Genomic DNA, 17,532 nt, shown 5'->3' on the forward strand with positions numbered 1-17,532 from the left:
GTACACACTTAAAACAGGAATATGCTATGTACTTGATATCATAGCAGAAAGTACGAGAAGCTTGTCAATCAATTATATACAACCCTTCAACTGTCGGTCTTCAATGCAACTAATAACCAAGCAAAAATGAACTAGCGAGATATCATACTAGAACGAAATAGAGCAGCAATCTGTAGTCTTTGTTCTGAAGCCAACAAAGCAGTAATGGAGAAAAAAAAAACAAAAATAGGGTTAGGAAACCCTCAAATATCAGAAATAATTGACTTGCAGCTGTTTAAAATCTTCTAGTGCTGTAATTAAGCATAACAGGATAAATTACACCAAAATCAATTGACATCCTAAGCCTGGAGAATGGTAACAGGCAGTAGTGCTTTTGCTTATCTTCAACCGGGAGAGTTGTATAAGACAATAGACATCATGCTTGTTATTGCTGCTTCCCTCTTCCTTTGGGCAAAGGATAATGCAGGAGATACTCTTTGAGATAGAATGACAGTATAGAAGCAGCACACATAAACTTCAAATAAAAGAATGATGATGATGTCTCCCTCCACAGACAAAACACCTTGTTCTTTTTTTTTCAGTACACATCTACAGAACAAACAGTGGAATAGACTGACATCATTACCAGCCAATTTGAAGGTTGTCGAGATTACAGAAAATAGTCAGGAGTCTTGCGAGTGGTATCTGGCTCAATCTGCCGTGGTGCTGGATCAAATTGAAGGAAATTCTGAACCATGTTTTCCCCAATCTCCATTATTGCTGCCATGTTACCACAACGGTAACAGTAGTTTGGGGCACTAAATACTGTGACGACATTTTTATCCTGCATCCATAACCAGATAATAAGATCATGCTGAAATCAACCAAGCGAATGTGAGTTCCCATGACTACAGAAAGCAATGTGGTTTGGTACATAAATCACATTATTTTATAAAATCTCCTTGAAAAATACAAATAAATGATTATTTATTTTCTTTTTTTTGCAGATGAACTTCTGATTGATTACTTTTCTCTATCAACCATAATACCTAACAATTATCAGATTTTCGCTTGCTCAATTCCTGAGAACTGAAAAAAGAGGACTGATGTTTGGACTAACCACAGCAGTCTATCCAAAGAAAAATCATTATAAAGGCAATCAAAATGATACCCTACAGCTTCTAGTGAAGCCAAGCATCTTTTTTTTTTCTTTTCTTTTCTTTGAGGCTAGGACAAGGGCAAAGTCAATCCATCAAAGACTTTTACTTTCAGTTTGACAGGTAGAAGTCATCCTCCATTCTTGTGTCTTCTATCTATCTAGTGAAGATAATTCTCAGAGACAAAAAAAAAAGAAGAAGAGTTTATTATTAGAAGCTTAATATTTTTTATGAACTGTACATAGTTAAATATCTCAATCATCCATCAGAATCATATAACATAGCTAATCTGAAGAAATGGGATTTAACTGAGGGGCATTTAACATACACAGCTATTTAGCAGTAAACAATAGGTTGCCATAATTTGAGTACACAATCTTGACATTATATTACTAATACTTATAGAAGCTGAAATGGAGTATCAAAATACAGACAGCAATTATAATAAGCTCACCTGACACCAATTGAAACCTTCCATGACAAGTTGGTGGGCTCTGGCAACAAGACTAAGCCCATTGGTGTGATTGAATTGTTGAGCAATGTCTTGACCAAATGTGTATCCTGCTCCCCTCGGTGATATTCCCCAGCCACATCTATCATCAGGATCAGACCATAGAAGATCACACATAGGACCTTCATGAGGGACCTACAAACCATATAGAAAGATTAAATGTATGAACAAGTTTATAGATGGCTGGAGGAGAAAGCATTTTATAGGGTGATAGAAATGTTTTTCTCATCTAAAGCCCTGGATAGTCATTCAAACTAGTGAAATAGTTCAGCGAGAGTCTCGTTTTGGAAAGACGAAGACATCTTATAAAAAAGCAACTAAGATGAGACTGATGGCAACAATAATAGCCAAACTATGACAAAAAGCAAAGTCTATCATTGCAGTGCATAAAAAGGTTCGTGATTACAACGAGTATATATAAGAGGAAATCTATTATATAATCATGTAATATTATAGCAGTGAAAGAATGTAAAAAGAAGGTTGCATAACTAATCAGCAATCCAAAACATTCACCTTAATCTACATTGATCAGACAACTTGAAAATTTAGTCAGCACTCCATCATTAAATAATACTGGGAACGAAAAAGAGACTTAAGATAGAAAAATAACAATACCGGAACATTCATAGAAATCCAATCACTAGTCAAACTTTAAAAAGTAGGACATCAAAGAGTCTCCACATCAAGATACATTGAATTGTATGAAATATTTGTGATTCACCAAGTTCAGAGTAACTTAAATGCACACAACATGAAGAAACACAAGGTAAAAAGTAATACTTTGACAAGAACATCAGTTAAACTCTTAAAGCAAAAAAGGTAATTTCATGAACCTCTGTCCCAAAACATTCTCAGGACAGTTCCTTGTGCAGCAGTTTGAGTACATGGTCTAATAAGTCTTGGTACTACTTTTATTTTGCATGTAAAAGCAGTAAACATAAAGTCCACTTTACTTTTTTTTTTATAAAAAAAGCTGCCTTGATTAAAAGAAATAGGACAAACAATTTTGCATACCTCTTGTATACGGTCAAGAGCACGGATGTTATCCAATGTATCTAAGGATGGGGAAAGACCTCCATGCAAGCAGAATACCTATATAATATAGTATGTACATAAGAGATCGATAATGTTACACAACTGATACGCAGACAAAAAGAACAAAGAAGACCTGATTCTCAATAAGAGCTGTAAGAGGTAGGTAGTCAAAGAGATCAGTGAAGTACTTCCAGACATTTGCATTCCCATATTTTCTCAAGCACTCATCATAAAACCCATATCTGAAAGCAAAACTCAAAAGTTCATCAGGAATTGTGCAAATCTATAACAATAAAATACTATAAAAAGTGATAGTTCAACAAACAATCAAAAGGGAATCCTAATATCCAAGTACATGCAGTCTAGAGAGCAACATTTTCTGCAGCCTTAACCCATAGATGGAGAGGCTTTCTGTGGTTGAATGCGCTACTACATGATACATGGCTAAAAGACTTACCTCATCCAAAATCAAAGACTTAACAACATTATCATACATTCTCTAGTCACCAAGATCAAGGAATAAAACAGGATAGATGACCTAGAGGACATCTTGTAGCCTTTCAAAAAGACTTAATGCAAAATACCATTCCAAATAAATGGCCTAGAGGACAACCTTCACAAAATGGTTGGCAGTTGTTTGACCAAAAGTGTAAAAATCATAAATGGAAGACGATATTGACATTTGACAAACTATTATAAGTTATAGACTTAAATTACCATCAGGTAAAATAACAGGAACTGGTGGGGGGGGGGGAAGAAAACAAGATAGCACGAACAAATTCCAATAGCTTCAAACAACCTACTAAAATGTTGTTTCATATTCTTCAAGTTTATAATCTCACAACTGGAAGGTTGAAGAAAGAATTAAGTTATGACCTCAACATACCAAAGACTGTACAATCATTACCAATTGCCCAACCAGAGGGGACCTGTCATTATAATACCCTACAAATTTATTCCACAGAACTTGACAGGAAAACCACAATATTTATAATATTGAAATTTTAACACTCAGTTATCATATATACTTCATAGCAAGCAGCATATAACTGTTCAATGACATGCATGGATAGGAGTTAAAGAATAAAGGACACATACACTTGTGTTATTTGCCTGCTCTCATGGTTCCCTCTAAGAATTGTAATCCTATCTCTGTAACGAACTTTCAGGGCAACTAAGAGTGTGACCGTCTCCACAGAGTAATAACCACGATCTGTACAAGAGGGTTAAAAATATGAAAACACAATCATATCAAATGTAAAGTAAATCACAATCCGATTCATTCACACGTAAATACAAAGACGACAGAGCTCCACCTTATTCATCTAATTGACATAGCATACAAAGAAAGGCTTCTCTATAAGAGTGAACATCACCCAACATCATAACAAATTTCAAGAAACTTCCAACTTTTTTCACTTTGTTAAAAGTCTTGACTTCAGTAAACATTGGAATAAAATACAACCATTTTTTGGTGAATTTAACAAAAAAAGAAAAGGTACACGTGCACGAGAAATTAGCAATAGAATGGAGAAGCTTAATCCTGATGGACATGATAATTTTAGATCCAAATCATGCCAAAAGCATCGGCCATCTCAAATTAAAGAAATAGCCCCACACACCTAAAAGATCGGAACCGATTAAGACCGACAGAAACACCATCAAAACCCTCCGATCAAATCAGCTTGTTAGGATCGTTACCGATTGGGACAATCGAAGTCTTAAATCTAAGACGCTCCAAAATTATCGCAGATCCCTACTTTCCAAAAGGAATCCTCAAAAGACACTGACCTACGTAGTCGCCCATGAAGAGGTAATTAGTATCCGGCACGTCGCCACCGATCTTGAACAGCTCGATGAGATCATGGAACTGACCATGGATATCTCCACACACGGTCACGGGGCACTTCACGGGCTGCACGTTCCACTCCTCCATTAGAATCGCCTTCGCCTGCTCGCAGAGAGCCTTTACCTCCATCTCCGGCAAGAACTTGCATTCCCTCAGGTGCTCGATCTGGCGATCCAGATCCGCGTGCGACGGCATCGCTCCGGGTCACCAGATCTCCGACGAGAACCGATCGGACGGCGGGAATCGTCCGGAGATGCGATCGGATGGCGCTGGGTATGGGGATTCAGACTAATCAAAGCATCCAGGAGGGATATCGGAAGGGAATTAGGTTTAGGGTTAGGGTCGAAGAGCAGGAGCGAAAACGAGGAGAAAGAGATGGCCTCATCGCTCGCTCGCAGGAGTTTGTTTTCTTTTTTCTTTTGTCATTTCTTTAATTCTTTTTTTTTTTAATTTGCACCAGTATGCCGCGGTAGGCGGTAAGTTAAAGAAAAAAGAGGGAGAGTAACCGATCTGGACCGTTGGAAGGTAGATCGAGGGATTGGACGGTGATGGGACGGAAAGATTCAGGAAGTGTGATGCTCCGCGCGTGACCGTTGTTTGAGGTCGAACGGAAATCGACAAACAAGAGGCTAAGTCAAATGCTTCAGCTCGGCGACCATGTATCCCAAATCCCAACTGGAATTCTCTACCGCCTTTAACGACAATTGGGCTCGGCCCATGAATAATACTAATACTATTGGGCCTAGTCCTTGACTAATATATATATTATCTTTCAATTTTTTCTTTTATAATAAATATATTAGTTATTTTTTTATCGTGAGCCTGAAGGTTAGATATAAGCCGAATAAAGAGGCAACCCTTCCTAAGGCAGAGGCACTTAGGCCCCACCAAGTTTTTAGCTGCTTAATCTAGGTCTTCAAGTCATATGCGTCGTCAAACAATTACTCCGAACAAAACACTATCGAGATTTGCTCCAAGCGATCACGTTGTTGAGTTGCCCTTTCAAATTAATCATTAACTGAATTGAATTAATTTATCAAATCATCAAATAATTTTTTTATAATATTATTTAGATCATTAACTGAATTGAATTAAGCTACCAAATTATCAGATATTTTTTTATAATATTATTTGGGCTTAATTATAGAGAACTTACCTATACCAATTTTTTCCTTCTGTGATGAATTATGGAGAATAATTTTATACGCATAGCATTCGCAGTGCAGTTGTCGTCAAAGTTTCTCATTGGTTTATGTTATTGGGCCATCACGGTGCACCAATCATTCTGCCGGCCCACTCGGAACACGTGAAATGACACAGAGCATGGGATCAGAACAGAAGAAGACAATACCATGGGCCATGGGCCATGGGCCCCTCATTAGAGTTTAAATTCAAATTCCAGATGTCTACATTCCTCCGAGAGAGGGAATCGGGAATCACATCACAATCCCTTCCAAACTTCAACAGTGACAGTTAACACATAATGAACATTATGATGCGGTGTTATATAATATGCCCCATCAGATTATTTTGATTAAATGATCCCAGATTACTGAAGAGGCAAATGTTTTTTCCATGAGTTGGATTTGGATCGCCGATCCAAAGGACAAGTTGAGGATAATTATGACAATTCTTTTCCTATGATTAAGATAATAATGGGCTATGATTTGATTTGATTTGATTTGGTTACAGAAGACCTATATAGGTGATAAACTGTAGTAGATTTAAAATTTAATATTAATAATTAATAATTAATAATTAATAATAAGCTTACGGAAAAAAAGAAGAAGAAAAGAAATGTGCTGCGAAATAAAATTATCTCTTTACCAGATCACAAGGCAAAGCGTTCGGCGCTGTCCATTCCACGCTGGTCCCGTTCGGTTTGCCTTCGAATCGAAGGCCCCCCTCGATTCCGCTCCTCCGCCTCCCGCCTCCCACCTCCCGCCTCCTCCATCTCCCACGAGAACAATATCGCAGCGCAAAACGAGACGGTGACCGTAGTCTTATTCTCCTCCGCTTCACCTCGGGTGCTCCGCCTTCCATGTTGGGGAAACCGCTCTCCGGCAAGGGCAACGCCCCCGGCGGCGGCGGCGGCGACCATGGAGATGCCCGTTTCCTCCATGACCTCGAAACCCTGAGTAAAGCCCTTTCCCTCGACCCCAAGAACCGCCGCCGCCGGGCCCTTCCCTCCTCTTCCTCCGGCGATCGCGTACTCTCCGCTGGCCGATCTCGCCTCGTCCCTGATCCGAAGCTCAAATCGAAGAAAAGCTCGTCTTCATCGTCCTCCTCGTCATCCTTTTGGAAGTCTCTCAAGTCCCTCTCCCACATCGGTCAACGCCGCCACGACTGCCTCTTCTCCCTCCACGTCCACTCCATCGAGGGCCTCCCCCCTGCACTCGCCAGCGCCGCCTTGACCGTCCACTGGCGGCGCTCCGCCGACCCCGCCGTTGCCGCATCGGCCACCCGTGCCGTCCACGCCTTCCACGGCGTTGTTGAGTTCGATGAGACCCTCACCTACCGCTCCTCCGTCTACACCCGCGGCGGCGGGTCCCACCAGACCGGTGGCGCTGTCAAGTACGAGCCCAGGCAGTTCACGATCTACGCCACGGTAGCCAGCTCCCCTACCCTCGACCTCGGGAAGCATCACGTGGACCTCTCCCGGCTTCTGCCGCTCTCCATCGCTGATCTCGAGGCAGACGGGGATGAGCAGGAAATCGGGAAGTGGAGAACCAGCTTCCGGCTCTCTGGGAAGGCAAGGGGCGCGAAGCTCAGTGTAAGCTTCGGGTTCTCCTTGGTGAAGGAGAAGAAGATTTCCGAGATTTTGAATGTTAAGCCGGATGGACGGGTGGATAGACAGGGATCTTTGTCGCGAATTCTTGATCGCACTCGCTCCGTGGAGGATGTGAAGGTGCTTCATGAAGTCTTGCCAAGCTCGAAATCAGATGCTTCCGTTTTGGCGAACATAGACAGGAAATCAGAGTGTGATGATAAGGAAGATGACTCGAAGGCTGAATTGAAAGCTTGCAAATCGCAGGAACAGGTTGAAGCAAATGTGGAGTCCCCTGAATCAAAGCACTGCACGTCGTCGGTGCCAGTCAAAGGTGGAAATCTAGAGAATGATTGTGCCGAAGCAGAATTTAGCGTCATTGAGCAGGGAATTGAGATTGCACCGAAGGATCAAGAAGAGGTCAACCCTGGAACGGTGGATAATGTGGTTGTTAACAAGGAGGAAGTTGGCGTCAAGATTGATGAGCCAGTGAAAGAGGATTCTTGTGCTGACCCTGAGTTGGAAAAGAGAAGCTTGTTAGCTGCAGAACCAGTGATTGAGGATTTAGAGTCTGTGTTTCATAGCCTCTCTGTTCTTGAACCAGAGGAGTTTGAGTCTCCAAAGATTGAAGACAATCTGTCTAAGCATGTGAGTTATGCTGATACCAAATCTAGTTATAAGTCTGCAAATTCGAAGAGCAAGTCTTGTAGCTTGGATGCCGAGTATGTTGCCAGTGAATTCTTGAACATGCTTGGTATAGAGCATAGCCCATTTGGCGTAAGCTCTGAAAGTGATCCAGAGTCACCTAGGGAGCGGCTATGGAAACAATTCGAGAAGGAATCTTTAGCCTCTGGTAGTGGTATCTTTGGTCTGGACTATGGAGGCGAAATGGAAGAACCTAATTTTGGGGACTTTGCAGAGGATTTTGATCTCTCATCGATTGTTCATGAAGTTGAGGTGGAGCTTCAGAAAGAAAGTCAGGAATTGAACAGCATGACGAGGGCTAAATTGCTGGAAGATGCAGAGACGGAAGCTCTGATGCGTGAATGGGGTCTGAATGAGAAGGCCTTCCAATGCTCTCCACCTGGGAGCAGGAGTGGATTTGGTAGTCCAATTAATCTTCCACCTGAGGAACCACTGGAGTTGCTGCCTCTTGGTGAGGGCTTGGGTCCATTTGTTCAGACAAAGGATGGGGGATTCCTGCGGTCAATGAATCCATCTCTTTTTAGGAACGCAAAGAACGACGGAAGTTTGGTCATGCAGGTTTCTAGTCCCATTGTAGTTCCTGCAGAAATGGGTTCTGGGATCATGGATATATTGCAGCGTTTGGCTTCAGTTGGAATCGAAAAGCTATCAATGCAAGCAAGCAAACTTATGCCCTTGGAAGAGATCACTGGGAAAACAGTGCAGCAGATAGCCTGGGATGCTGCACCAGCTCTGGAGTCATGTGAGAGGTCTGAGAATTTTCTTCTCTAGTTCCCTTTATTAAATTTTACTATATTCCTCTCTGAAATTCACTTCCTATTTTCTTTTGTTAAAAGTTCTCTTCTTTCATTTATGCAGGCAGGACTTATTGCAACATCATATTTCGGACGCACTAGCAGAGTTTAATCACAATGGTTCTGGTAAGAGGAGAAAAGGTAAAGGTTTGGATTTAGCTTCTTCAAGTGGTAGGGAGCCTGCATCAGAGTATGTCTCACTAGATGATCTTGCTCCATTAGCTATGGACAAGATTGAAGCCCTTTCCATTGAGGGGCTGAGAATACAATCTGGTATGTCCAATGAAGAGGCACCTTCGAACATCACTGCTCAATCCATTGGGGAAATCTCAGCTCTGGAAGGCAGAGGGGCCAAAAATAACTGGTCTCTAGGTTTAGAGGGAACTGCAGGGTTGCAGCTCTTGGATGTTAAAGACAATGGAGATGATGTTGATGGGTTGATGGGCTTGTCTATAACTCTGGATGAGTGGATGAGGCTTGATTCTGGAATAGTCGATGAAGAAGATCAGTTCAGTGATCGAACTTCAAAGATTCTTGCAGCCCATCATGCTAATTCTATGGACTTAAACAGTGAGAGTTGGAAGGGAGAGAAAAGAGGAGGTAAGAAGTCTGGTAGAAGGTGGGGTATGTTGGGTAATAACTTTACAGTTGCTCTAATGGTCCAGCTACGAGATCCTCTACGCAACTATGAGCCAGTTGGGACACCAATGCTTTCTCTAATTCAAGTAGAGCGTGTTTTCATTCCCCCTAAACCCAAGATATATGGTACTGTTTCAGAAAAAGGAAACAGCGAACAAAATGAAGAGTCTGAGACTGAAACTAAGCCATTGGTAAAGGAAGAGAAGAATGAGGAAGAAGATGCAATTCCTCAGTTTAAAATTACAGAAGTGCATGTTGCTGGTTTAAAGAGTGAACCTGGCAAGAAAAAGCTCTGGGGTAATCCTGTGCAGCAACAAGCTGGTTCTAGGTGGTTGCTTGCTAGTGGAATGGGTAAAAGTAATAAGCATCCTTTTATGAAATCAAAAGCAGTCACGAAATCTTCTCAAGCGACGACAACAACAACAGTGCTGCCAGGAGAGACTCTGTGGAGCATCTCATCGCGTGTTCATGGCACAGGCTCCAAATGGAAAGACCTAGCAGCTCTCAACCCTCATATACGGAATCCAAATGTCATTTTCCCAAATGAAACTATTAGGTTGCGTTGAGGCGGTTTGAGTATATAATCTAGCATTGTGATATATACTTCACTCTGGTGAAAAGTTTGGATTCAGAAGCATAGAATATATCAAAATGAGTTGTGGAGCTCATCATAGTTACTATGGTGGGGGAAATTTCTTTCATTGTAAGGAGAAGGTGAATGGAACTCAATAGTGTGGTTTTTTCCCTTTATTACTTCGACTGCTTCTCTAAGATCTCAAATTAAAAGTAGTTGGATGTTTTTGCCTTTATAGAAAAAAAAGTGTGTATTTTTCTCTGCATTTTGGGCTGTCTCAAGTATAATAGTCCATTTCTGTACTTTCAGTATTTTTTTTTTTTTGAACCCTGTATACTTGTTTCTACTCAGATGTGGAAGTTCTGCTGTGGAAAAATAGTTTTCTCCAGCTGCCCTATAAGTGGATTCTTTCATCTCACCATTGTCTATGGTAGGGACTACCCTCTGTGGTTATCAAGAACATCAGAAACTGATTGTTGTAACTATTGTTGTTCACTTGTTCTAGTTATTTCTTGTTGATGACACTGATGATTTTGCTAGAACAGGAATGATCTAGTTTGGTGCTCTTGATCAGTTCGGTTGTCTGATTAATGTTGGGGGGAGCCCATTTGCCACATTGGGCGTGAATCCTGATGCTGCATAACTTGCATCGTGTTTGTGCATTCTTTTGTTGCAAGGCAGCTCCATCTGTAGTGATAATTGCTCTCTCTTGCTAAATTATGTTTGTTTATCTGCACATTTAAAGTGGTTCTAGTTTGTAACAAGTAATAAAGGCTGAGGTCTTCATCTTCGGCCATGGATCTATTCTAACATTAAGAGAGGAATCATTTGGGAAACTGTTTTAATAATAATGCTGATTGCCGGATGTGATAGCAGAAAAATATTAGGAAAAGAGAAACCAGAGTAGCAATAGGATCAATACTATAACAGCTGCAGATTCAACACAATAGCCATATTTACAACTCGTTTTTAACAGGTACATGTTGGTAGAAGTTAGTGACACACAAATGTTTTGACTTGATAATCACTCCTGGTAGATCTATTTACACCGGTATATTACAGCAAAGATACTGTTCGAAATCAATGCTTCGATCAAACATTGATGATATTGAAGGAGAACTTTGATAGCAGATGTGGAATTCCAGATATAATTGGACCATATACCTACAAAGTGTAATAGCTAAATGAATTAGCATGATCAGACATGAATCTGGCAGCAAAAGAGTTAGCAGCTTTTATCAACATTTTACACCTCTGCATTGTCATGAATCTGGCACAAGGGCACAGCAAGCATCTTCAAGTTTTTTGGCACAACAAATTGCCTGGACATGGGCAGCCTAACCAAGAAAAGTTTTATGCATTGCTGAAAAGAAAAAAAAGAAGAAAATTAAAAACTTGAATTGCAAATATTAATTACTAAGAAAGATATTTGCTGATATGCCGATGTACCTTTGGTCTGCGCGTATTAGGTGGCAGATATGGAAATGGTAATGTTTCAAACTCAGACTTCCACCACATTCCGATGCACTGCCCTATCTAGATATCATGAAAGAAATATCCCCAAGTGATGTTAACATACTGGCAGTGAGAAAAAGCTAACATTCTGTTGAACTTACACACAAATGCTACACATGTTCATAGCAGTTGGAATTTCCATTGGATTGAAGATAGATATGGACACTCTTCCTAAAGTGTATCTCAAGCCTACCTGCCAGTCATCATGGACTCCATTGTCATCAAGGGATAACTTTCTTGAAAGCTTGCGTCTCAATCCATCAATATCTAAAAAGAATTCCACATTGATCTTCCTTAGTTTAAAATGCCCATAATTCAAATATGGCTTCTTCATTTTTCACTTTTATCAGCGCCGGAAATCCTTAAATAGCTTTTCAATCTCACAGGCTTGGTTATTAATCTTAAATACATTCAATGTACTAGATGCAAATATAAGTAAGACAAATATCAATTTTAATAGATAAACAAAATATTAATAAATACAGAAGATCAGACTGGGTTTGATGGAGAAATAAGCTGAACAAGTTACAATAATTGCTTGATCTATTGAAAGCCTTCAGGGTGCTTTAGACCTAATGAAGATATCGACACAATGTTCTGATTATGGACAAGAGATACAATTGGAAACACAGATTAAATAAAGGATCAAGGCCACTTGCTAGTGTGTTATTCGATCAAATCATCGCATAGGTTATCCTGAAATTCTAGGATTCCTGAAACTAACTTTAAACAATAGTCTACTCAGGATTCTTAGATAAAGCAGTCGCAAACACCTCATTAGAAGTTGAGATAACATGTTACTTCCCTATAATAATATTATGTTATATAACAAAAAATTAAATCATCACAAACCTCGTTCACCAGGTCTTAAACGGCCTCCCGGGAGCTTAAAGAACGAGTTCTTTACTTGCAACAACAGCACATGTGGTTGCTGAAACAATTCAACCTGTTTCAAGAAACTATTATATTTATATCTGGCATCCCATAATTCAGCCATAGTCTGGTAACCACAGAAAGGAATTACAAACATTAAGAAAGAGATGCTTTAAAGGTATACTAAAAGGCTGCAATGAATATCAAATCATCAAGAAAACATAAAATTGAGAACCAACAACAGGCACATGTAGGTGGTAAAACGATGACATCTAAAGATTAATAATGTGGAGGTAGTTTTAACCGTATCCCGCTATTAATAGTATCACATTTCTATTTCATGAGAAAATGCAAACTCATGACTAGAGTAATCAGAATTTTCTTCTAAAAGAATCATATGTTATAGCACTCTTGACATCGCTATCAGATTCATCTCTGGTGTTTGATCTTAACAACAATCATTTCAGGATTAATCAAACTAAATCCTTAAACTTCTAAAAGTTTCAGCTACATAGATCATGCCATTTGCATCTATTACTTCCCCAATACAAAACTGTACCACCTCTAGCATGATGTACTCTTGATATTTAAAAAAAAGACACAGATGAACACTTAATAACGCTACCCACCACCATCATACCGAGTAAAATAATCAATGGCAAAATCTAAATAAGCAAAGTCACGGAGACCTCTATTTAAGGGACCAATTTCGAAAAGTATATTCTTTTCTTGCGAATTAGCCAAATTATGATCTTACATGTGAAAGAAATATTAAAAAAACGCAACCTTTACTATAAAGAAAAGAGCACATGAGTGCAGAATAAAAGAACAACGAAGAGAAGAACGAACCAGGAGAACGCCCTCGACGCAAGTCCTCAACCCATGTGCCGCAAAGCTGGTCAACCCAGCCGACGAGCCAGAAAATCAAAATACGCAATGTAAATGTTTGAAGAAATGCCCCAAAGAAAAGATCAAAGATCAAAAGAGAGAGCAAGAGAGTGGCACACAACAGAGAAGATAGTATACTTGGATTTGAAGCGCTGAATTCTTTCCGCCAACGTCTCATCCTTGTCCGGGAGCGCATCTTTGGAGCCGAAGTAGTAGCAACTAAGTGGGTATATGTCGACCACGCTGGATTCATCATCCTCGTTCTCCATCTCACTCAGAAATTATTACCACCAGCAGCAGAAGCAGCAGAGTTTGGGATTAGGAAGAAGGATTGTTTTTAATAATTTCTTCTTCCCTGTGATGTCGGCGGATATGTGATGGCGTGGCGAATTCTAAAAAAAGGAAAAGAAAAGAAAAGAATAGCTAAATTATATATTTATCAAATTTCCTTTTTTCTTTTTCAAAGTAAAACATGTAATTTCTATTAATTACTGCTAACATCAGCAGCCAAAATAGTAACCAAAGAGCGTGGGTAACACCAATTCCAAGTAGCACCGAATCTCATATTTCTATCATAATTTACAAGTTAGTTCGTAGACTTGTTAGCTTCGTGATAAATACGATATACAAACAAAAAAGGGTAAGCAGATAACAATTATCTACAATCATCGATAATGAAAGATATGGACCACGGTGCAGTATGCACACCATTAATAATATTGACCAGGAGCTGAGGGTCTATCTTGATCTGTCGAGTCTGAATACAAACCAAAATCTCCCAAAGTCTCACAACTTTAGCAGCGAGTGAGGAAGAATAATCTCTGCAATGACTACCGGCTATAATCGAGGAGCCTAGTAGAGAGCGCAAGATGAAGCCTGCCTCACCAAGCTTGTTGGGACCCGAATATGAACCGCCAGTGTTGAGTTTGAGGAAGCCCAACGTGTGAGGCTTCCATCAAATAAAGCGGAGGCTAGAGGGGCTTTGCTAGCTTTGGCGGTGCCAATTGCTCAAAATATTCGTAGGCTAGTATCGCGCTTCTCTCCCATATGATCTTCAGCTGTTCTTTTGCAGAGTTAGAGAGAAGGTTATTTCGGTAGTTTCATATTTTTCACAGTAAATCAATAATTACCGTAAGAATAAGAATTCAATTTTAGGTGCGCAGCAAAGCTTTCTCAGTGAGCTAGGATTCCTCAGCCCAATTGGGGTATAGTTGCCTAATAGACCAAAGGTCACCGAGAGCACTCCACAAGGTCTGAGCGAATGAGCACATGAAAAACAAAGATAGCTGGACTTATCGGAACTCAATCCCAGCCGACTCAAAGCTAGTCTAGTTGGGAGTATGTTCCATCAGAATTTCAAGAGGAAAATTTTGATTTTCATGGGTACACTAGGAGAGCCTTCCAACTCTTTCATGGTGGCAGAGGGGGTTGTTCTATGCGCGTGATAAGCTGATAAGCCAATTTGGCAGGCCGAGGGTTTTTTTTTTTTCAAATATGCTATTTGGAATATTTAATTTGCAGAAAAAGGATAAAAAAGAAGAAGAATATTGTAGTCAAGAATACCGCCTATAGTAAATTCCTGCATCCTGGATGCAGGCGATCCCCTTCACCCCCAAATCAACGAATTAGAAGGTTAGGAAAACGTCGTTCTCTTCTCCGAAGAAAGAACGCATCCCCACCCAGAAAGCTCTCTTCCTCCTCTGCTGCCGTCCGCGAACGCACGTTTCCTCTCTATTAAAAAACATATCTCCGAGCTTTCTAAATCCATCTATAATATCTCGTGGGTAAGTTTTTCCGACCAATCTTTGGGTTTAGGCTGCGAATTTTGCGGATTGTGGAAGCTTAATTTGATTTATTTGGTAAGAAAAAGTAGCCCAATTTTTAAATCTATATGAATAAGGTTTTATTGGATATTGTTTAGTCAAATTATTGTTGGTTTTTTTTTCCTGAATTGATATGATGTAGTCTTTTGCAGAGTAATTGTTGTTTTTCCTGGCCTAGTTCTATTGAATCATATGGTAATTTGATGATCAATGACCAAATTGAGTTTGATTTTATTTTGGTTCCTGGTTTTTAACTATTGTTTGTTATTCGTCATTCAGAAAAAGAATAGGTGTACCTGGATGTAATGGTTGTTCCTGCAATGTTGTCTCCAATGTCAATTGACCTTCATCTTTTGTATCTGAGAGTGTATGATGTGAGAAGATAACTTCATCTAGTTAAACCCTGATTTATTGCAAATTAGAGTGTATGTTGCTTTTGAAGAATAAATTTGGCAGGAAAATGATGCATTAGAAGATAAATCAAGTGACCTTGCTAAGCTGTGATGGATAATATCTTGCTTCATACTATCTGATTATTTTTTTAAGTACACCGATTTTGTTAGTTTTGCTATTATGTGAAGATTTTTATGGCTTCTTTTATAAGGGTATCACATGCATTAAGTCTGGAGAATAGCTTATGGTTGATCCTCTACTGAAGCCACTGATAATGGTCATGTTGTATAGTCAGATTTCTGGAGGCTGCTGGTGGATCAAGGACTTCAATATAATCAGCTATACTATACATGGAGCAAGGTAGCTTCTTTTTTCTCATCTTTATTTTCCTTCCTTTCTCTTAACTGTTGTAACTATAATTGCAAACTTTTTTACTTTATTCGCCTATTATTTTTCATTTTTAACATGCGTAAGTTGGCCATTGCACCTTACTAGATGATCTGACTTTGGATATTACTTTTGAATGTAACTTCAAGCATCAGATATTAGTTCTCAATCTTCAAATCTTGGTTTATGTAGGACATAGTAACATTCTCATTTCGACTCGAATCAGAGACAGACAGCTATAATTGTTCTTATAAGTAAACTCAAAGATTGTTTAAGAATTTGAGAAAGAGTGGTTCTTCTTTTAGTCATTACCTGTCTTATCATAAACTATCATTTAAAGGAGCTAAGTTAAAGAAACATGCGGAATGAGTGGAGGGGATTTTGGCTTTGTGGATGGTGGAAAATCTTTGATGAGTGCAATGCCCATGATCATTTTATGAATTCAGTTCACCAGATTTTTCATGAATGGCTCACTGATTTTCATACTAGAACCAGTCAAGCAACTGAATGGAGTTGACTCCTAATATATATCCTCCCATTAAACTTATCTACCAAAATGAGCCAAGTTTAGACAAGAAGGATATTCCTGTAATGCAGTCAGAGCTTGAATGTATTCTGCTTTTTTCAAAAGAGTGAGGGACCTCTTCTTCCATTCCTCGTGGAATAAAATTTCATCTGTTTCTTTAATGGATCTTTTCTCTGATAAATTCTCATGATTAGATGCGACAGCATTTTCTTTTCCCTTTTTTGGTTTCTTCAAAGAGACCGAAACCGCTTTGATTTCATCTGGGAAATCCTATGTTGTCTCTCAATAAATGTTTGCATGTAAATTATCTCTCACATGCCTCGACAAATTCAGGGAACTATCTTGGGGCTAAGGGTGGTAATGGAAGGTATACGTTGTTAAGAGATGACGCCGCGCTGAGTCACGGGATGTATGACAAGCGCCTCCCTTGTTTTGGTTGTGGAGTAGGATGGTTTTGGTGAGTATGCCACTTCTCCTTTTTTCCTTTCCTCTCCCCTTTTGCACTGTAATATGCTAATGTCAATTTTTTTCCAGTTTCCTTGTAGGATTTTTGTGCCCTTTATTTTGGTTTTATGCTACAGTTTTGTACTTCTGCAATTACTATCGCAAGGATCCTAGAGAACGGGCTGGCCTTGCAGCATCTGCAATAGCAGTAAATCATAACAACTTCTGATACACTTCTTAATTGGTATACCTTTCCATGAAGTTGAAGTAATCTTAATTTTCCTTTTCTTTTTTTTTTTTGCAGGCGTTGACATGTGCAGTTGCTGCCTTCATTATAATGATTGCCATCTTGGTTTAGTTCGAGATAAAGTCTCATCAAAGGCAAAGTCTGATGCCGGATTCAGATTAATCTTGTGCACAAAATACTTACAGAACCCATAGTCAATTATCAATAGAAGTATATGCTGTGTTCCTTTGATATATTGCAAGTTTTCTTTTTAAAACTATGACCAATCAGTGAGGATATATGTTATGATTGGTACTTTCTTGTGTAACAATCTGTTCATAATAGTTACGAGTATAAGCATCTGTTCATGCTTTATGGAGTTTGCTTATATTGCAATCGTTGATATGTCTCATTTTCCTGGCTGCATCCGTGGTTACAATAGAAATG

At 39.5% G+C, this 17,532-nt stretch overlaps 4 protein-coding genes across 7 annotated transcripts; 2 read left to right on the forward strand and 2 right to left on the reverse strand.

Annotated features, from left to right (window-relative positions):
* Window positions 1-123: 123 nt before the first annotated feature.
* LOC140788678 (serine/threonine-protein phosphatase PP2A-1 catalytic subunit-like) lies at window positions 124-5,162 on the reverse strand. The gene is made up of 6 exons (XM_073138053.1): window positions 4,474-5,162; window positions 3,781-3,895; window positions 2,816-2,924; window positions 2,662-2,739; window positions 1,591-1,782; window positions 124-823 (listed from the first exon to the last, which is right to left on the reverse strand). The coding sequence occupies exons 1-6, from the start codon at window positions 4,724-4,726 to the stop codon at window positions 650-652; spliced, it is 921 nt and encodes a 306-aa protein (XP_072994154.1). The 5' UTR covers window positions 4,727-5,162; the 3' UTR covers window positions 124-649.
* A 1,200-nt stretch (window positions 5,163-6,362) lies between these two features.
* Window positions 6,363-10,425, forward strand: LOC140789483 (protein PLASTID MOVEMENT IMPAIRED 1-RELATED 1). The gene is made up of 2 exons (XM_073139198.1): window positions 6,363-8,752; window positions 8,862-10,425. The coding sequence occupies exons 1-2, from the start codon at window positions 6,573-6,575 to the stop codon at window positions 10,000-10,002; spliced, it is 3,321 nt and encodes a 1,106-aa protein (XP_072995299.1). The 5' UTR covers window positions 6,363-6,572; the 3' UTR covers window positions 10,003-10,425.
* Window positions 10,426-10,910: 485 nt separating this feature from the next.
* On the reverse strand, window positions 10,911-13,874 carry LOC140789955 (pre-mRNA cleavage factor Im 25 kDa subunit 1). The gene is made up of 8 exons (XM_073139881.1): window positions 13,786-13,874; window positions 13,425-13,678; window positions 13,248-13,293; window positions 12,378-12,471; window positions 11,719-11,792; window positions 11,460-11,546; window positions 11,263-11,373; window positions 10,911-11,174 (listed from the first exon to the last, which is right to left on the reverse strand). Exons 2-8 carry the CDS (start codon window positions 13,553-13,555, stop codon window positions 11,103-11,105), a joined length of 615 nt encoding a protein of 204 aa, XP_072995982.1. The 5' UTR covers window positions 13,556-13,678; window positions 13,786-13,874; the 3' UTR covers window positions 10,911-11,102.
* Window positions 13,875-14,874: 1,000 nt separating this feature from the next.
* Window positions 14,875-17,460, forward strand: LOC140789942 (uncharacterized). Of its 4 annotated transcripts, none has more exons than XM_073139861.1 (5): window positions 14,875-15,070; window positions 15,798-15,862; window positions 16,749-16,872; window positions 16,950-17,067; window positions 17,164-17,460. In XM_073139861.1, exons 2-5 carry the CDS (start codon window positions 15,853-15,855, stop codon window positions 17,215-17,217), a joined length of 306 nt encoding a protein of 101 aa, XP_072995962.1. In that variant the 5' UTR covers window positions 14,875-15,070; window positions 15,798-15,852; the 3' UTR covers window positions 17,218-17,460. The 4 variants fall into 4 exon arrangements, with proteins under 4 accessions (XP_072995962.1, XP_072995963.1, XP_072995965.1 ...); XM_073139862.1 differs by having other exon boundaries at window positions 14,930-15,070; window positions 15,794-15,862; XM_073139864.1 differs by having other exon boundaries at window positions 15,028-15,145; window positions 15,794-15,862.
* The last annotated feature ends 72 nt before the right edge of the window (window positions 17,461-17,532 follow it).

This window comes from Typha latifolia, chromosome 5, assembly GCF_019914945.1.
Source record: "Typha latifolia isolate L0001 chromosome 5, TyphaL0001v2, whole genome shotgun sequence".
NCBI lineage: Eukaryota > Viridiplantae > Streptophyta > Magnoliopsida > Poales > Typhaceae > Typha > Typha latifolia.

Coding starts and splice junctions, on each gene's coding strand:
- LOC140789942 (XM_073139861.1), top strand. Junction 16,873..16,949: donor TGTGGAGTAGGATGGTTTTG/GTGAGTATGCCA, acceptor ATTTTTTTCCAG/TTTCCTTGTAGGATTTTTGT. Junction 17,068..17,163: donor TTGCAGCATCTGCAATAGCA/GTAAATCATAAC, acceptor TTTTTTTTGCAG/GCGTTGACATGTGCAGTTGC.
- LOC140789955 (XM_073139881.1), bottom strand. CDS start 13,555: ATGGAGAACGAGGATGATGAATCCAGCGTGGTCGACATATACCCACTT. Junction 11,793..12,377: donor TTTAAGACCTGGTGAACGAG/GTTTGTGATGAT, acceptor AATTCTTTTTAG/ATATTGATGGATTGAGACGC. Junction 11,374..11,459: donor CTAATACGCGCAGACCAAAG/GTACATCGGCAT, acceptor TTTTCTTTTCAG/CAATGCATAAAACTTTTCTT.
- LOC140788678 (XM_073138053.1), bottom strand. CDS start 4,726: ATGCCGTCGCACGCGGATCTGGATCGCCAGATCGAGCACCTGAGGGAA. Junction 2,925..3,780: donor AGCAGGCAAATAACACAAGT/GTATGTGTCCTT, acceptor TTTTGCTTTCAG/ATATGGGTTTTATGATGAGT. Junction 1,783..2,661: donor CTCTTGACCGTATACAAGAG/GTATGCAAAATT, acceptor TATGGTTTGTAG/GTCCCTCATGAAGGTCCTAT.
- LOC140789483 (XM_073139198.1), top strand. CDS start 6,573: ATGTTGGGGAAACCGCTCTCCGGCAAGGGCAACGCCCCCGGCGGCGGC. Junction 8,753..8,861: donor GCTCTGGAGTCATGTGAGAG/GTCTGAGAATTT, acceptor TCATTTATGCAG/GCAGGACTTATTGCAACATC.